This window comes from Durio zibethinus, chromosome 12 (genome assembly GCF_047325235.1).
Source record: "Durio zibethinus cultivar Kanyao isolate XHJ-2024 chromosome 12, ASM4732523v1, whole genome shotgun sequence".
In the NCBI taxonomy this organism is placed as follows: Eukaryota; Viridiplantae; Streptophyta; class Magnoliopsida; order Malvales; family Malvaceae; genus Durio; species Durio zibethinus.
The window spans coordinates 17,122,813-17,126,565 of NC_143173.1; the positions used below are offsets into that span (position 1 = coordinate 17,122,813).

The 3,753-nt window shown below is 26.9% G+C and overlaps 1 protein-coding gene across 1 annotated transcript; it reads left to right on the plus strand.

The window, feature by feature from the left end:
- Positions 1-2,277: 2,277 nt before the first annotated feature.
- On the plus strand, positions 2,278-3,753 carry LOC111297664 (F-box/kelch-repeat protein At3g23880-like). Its single transcript, XM_022892314.2, has one exon. It carries the CDS (start codon positions 2,298-2,300, stop codon positions 3,495-3,497), a length of 1,200 nt encoding a protein of 399 aa, XP_022748049.2. The 5' UTR covers positions 2,278-2,297; the 3' UTR covers positions 3,498-3,753.

Genomic DNA, 3,753 nt, shown 5'->3' on the forward strand with positions numbered 1-3,753 from the left:
CTCAATCATTAACTTTTTTTTCTCACTCCTAATACTTTAATTACATAAACAATTAACTCTACAAGTAAACAGTTAACTTTGAATCAAAGTTTTGCACTTGAAAATCATTAGAATAGTTTGAGTGAGAAGTGTGTCAACCACATTCATGTCAACATTGCATTTTTTTTATATATAATATGCATTGCAGATTTGGTATAGATAAATTTCAGTTTCTGACTCTGCAGTCCAGCAGTGTCATGGCCTAGTTTCTATAATTGATGTGGTCCATACTTTAATAAATACTTCGAAAAAGGAAAATGGGTGCAGTCCAGCAGTGTCATGGCCTAGTTTCTATAATAGATGTGGTCCATACTTTAATAAATACTTGGAAAAAGGAAAATGGGTGGCACTGGTGAAAGCTTGACTCAGTGATGCTTTTAAGCCTCGGTGTTTATAATAATATATATTATATATTAATCTTTTTTGTAATATAAATTATATATTTATATAAATATAATTATATAATATAAAATTATAAATATAAAATTAATATATTATATAATTAAGATTGGGTTGCATTCAGTTCAAATATTAAATATTAGAGAGAAACCTCATTTTTTTATTCAAATATGTTTAAAGAGCTTAATATTTTTAGATGAAAAATGTCAAATTTAAGATGAATTATCGAGTTTGAATAACCTAATCTTGTATAGGTTTAATTAGGGTATATTCCTATATTTCCTCTATCCTAATATTCATTGTTGTAATTTGACTTTGGGATTACATTCAAATTAGTCATTATACTTAGAGTAATAATGATTAAATTTGCCATTCATATTTGAATGGCAATTTTATTGTTGTTGCCTTGTTGCTTAAAACTTGATCAAAATTAAAATATTGGTTAGGATATTTCACTATTTTTTTTTGGAATATTCTTTTATAGTTAACTTTTAATTATTTTTGAACAAAATTAAAAAGTATAGTAGTAAAATTATTCCATTTAAAGATGAGTGATAAATTTGATTTAGCATCTAAAGTAAAATGATGAATTTGAATTTGTCCCTTTGATTTTCATAAAGATTAAGAAAAAACTTTTACTTTAATGTATTTTCATAAAGATTAAGAACAAAAAATTTACTTTAATTATGAGTTATAATAGATAAGATGTGACTGGATTTGATTTAGTTATTTTTATCAATATATAATATTTTAAATTTTAAAATCCAATTCGAATTTGAATTGACTTTCTTTTAAAACAAAATCGATTTGAATTTAATTTTATCAGTTTAGTTTGATTTAATTCATTGATTTTTAAAATTTTAAAATTTTAATTTTTTCTATTATTTTTAATATATTTAAGTATATTTAAATATAAAATAAATATTTTATTTTATAAAAATTTAAAATTGATATAAAAAGTAATAAAAATATAAATAAGTTGATATTTTTGTTTTTCACTATACAATCTGAAATCAATCTAAATCGAATTAAAATATATTAATATTAAATTCAAATCAAATTGTATCAAAAAATTTTAATGCTATCCAAATCAAATATTAAGATTTTATGTCGATTTTTTATTTTATCTATTTTTCCCTTAACCCTAATTTTATATGAATCAATCACTTTTAAAAAATTATATCTAATAGGTATAAAATTCAAATTTTAATACCTATAATCTCGTTTTTTTTTTTTTTTTTATCCTTATACGGTGGCCCATCTAAATAACAATTATTTAAGAAAAAGTAAAAGTTGATAAACTAAATCAAATATTTGATCAATTAGCAAAAAATAAAATACTCGACCTTCTTATTAAAAAAAATACAACACCTTAATTCCTTTTTTAATATATTTTAATATTCATTTTAAACCAATAATAATAATAATAATAATAATAATAATAACAATAAATCTCCAAGCAATTAGCTGCAAACATTAATATGCTTGAATTTCAATTAATTAGCTTCTATTTTTTTTTCTTTGAATTTGAATTGAATTAGAATTTGAATTGGTTCAAATATCATTTTCTTATTAAAGAGAAAGCAAATTAATGTAGGAGATAACTTTTTTAATTTTTTTTTATCGAATACTTATATTTAATTGAATTTGTATTTAATACATTTTATAATTCTACATTATGTCAAAGAATCATATAACGTCATCTCATTAAAGAAAAATTTATTAAAATTTATTTATTTATTTATTTATATAATATATAGAAAAAAGATATAAATATGATTTCTTAACGTTTTGAAATCAAATAAACCTAACAAAATCTCTCCCTTCCCTACACAAAATTACTCCAACCTAAGAAGACAATGGAAATGAAGGCGGCCGCATCTCTTTGCAGCAGTTTTGTTGTTCCACTCGAAATCCAAATAGAAATTTTATCAAGAATGCCGGTGAAGAGCCTCATCCGATTCAAGTGCGTTCAAAAATCATGGTGCAATCTCATCCAAGACCGTTCTTTCATCGTCAGGCATATGGATCGTTTTGGTAAAAACAAGTATGTTTTTCTTCTCCGCAATTTTACTTTTGATCAATACATCAAGCAATATTGCATAGGAAACGAGAGCAATAATATTATTGAGGGTACCGAAATTCACATGTCAACTAAATGGTTATTTGGAGAATCAAAAGGGTCCATAATCGGTTCGAGCAACGGATTAGTTTGTTTAAGCAGTCACTCTTTTGTCCTGCACCAACCGGATCTCTTGAAAATACATATTTGGAATCCTTCCACAAGAAAAATCATGGAACTTCCTATATGTCATGGTGGGGATATTGGAGCTACTATTATTTCTCCTTATTTTTTCCTTGGCTTTGGATTTTGCCCTAAGATTGATGATTATAAGGTGGTAAGGGTTATGCTGTATGCTCATTCTTATGGTTGGCCACCATTAGAGGTTCAGGTTTACACCTTAAGCACAAATTCATGGAAAAGGATGACAATGGCAAACCCTGGCTGGGGTCTATCGCCTTCGTTAGGACGAAACGGGGTCACAAATGGGGCTTGTCATTGGCTAGGACTACAAATAAATTCATCAAAGAGAATGTCGATCATTGCTTTCAAATTTGATGAGGAGGTATTTCTAGAGATTAATACACCAAATCATCATATTTTTCAATATAGAAGCAGCTTTACGGTTTCGGATATATTCATCACAGAATATCGGAGTTTCCTTTCTTTGATTTCCAAAGGAGCTGATGGAAATTCTGCATTTGACATATGGGTGATGAAAGAATATGGTGTAGCTGATTCTTGGGTTAAACAATTCGCTATTGAAGTACCAGTCCCACAACATAAATTGCAGGTAATGGTGAACTTTGACAATAATGGTGCTCAACTTCTTCTACTTCTAGATAAGATTACGAGAAGGTTGTTTTGGTTTGATATCAAGACCAATCAAATTGAAGAGGAGCACGAATTGTTAAACTTCTTATATCCAGATGAGCAAGTCATTGGTTTTAAGGAAAGCTTAGTTTCATTGCCTGGGGAAATTAGCACTGTGATTTGAGAAGAATGATTGGAATTTTATACAATTTTAGTATAATTTTGTTTGCTTTCCACCTTGAATTTTAGGGTTAATTTATTTGGTTTTGATCTTTTTTTAATAATATTTGCTTTTGATTCTTGATGTATTGACTTTTGGATAGATCATGGTGCAATTTCATCCAAGACCTCCAATTTTTCATCACCGTGCAGCGGAATGGCTTTGGTAAAAACAAAGATAGTTTTCTCCTCTATAATTCTTATCCTGATACTTTAAGCAT

Bases quoted from the DNA above. Each gene is read 5' to 3' on its own strand.
- LOC111297664 (XM_022892314.2), top strand. From the start codon at position 2,298: ATGGAAATGAAGGCGGCCGCATCTCTTTGCAGCAGTTTTGTTGTTCCA.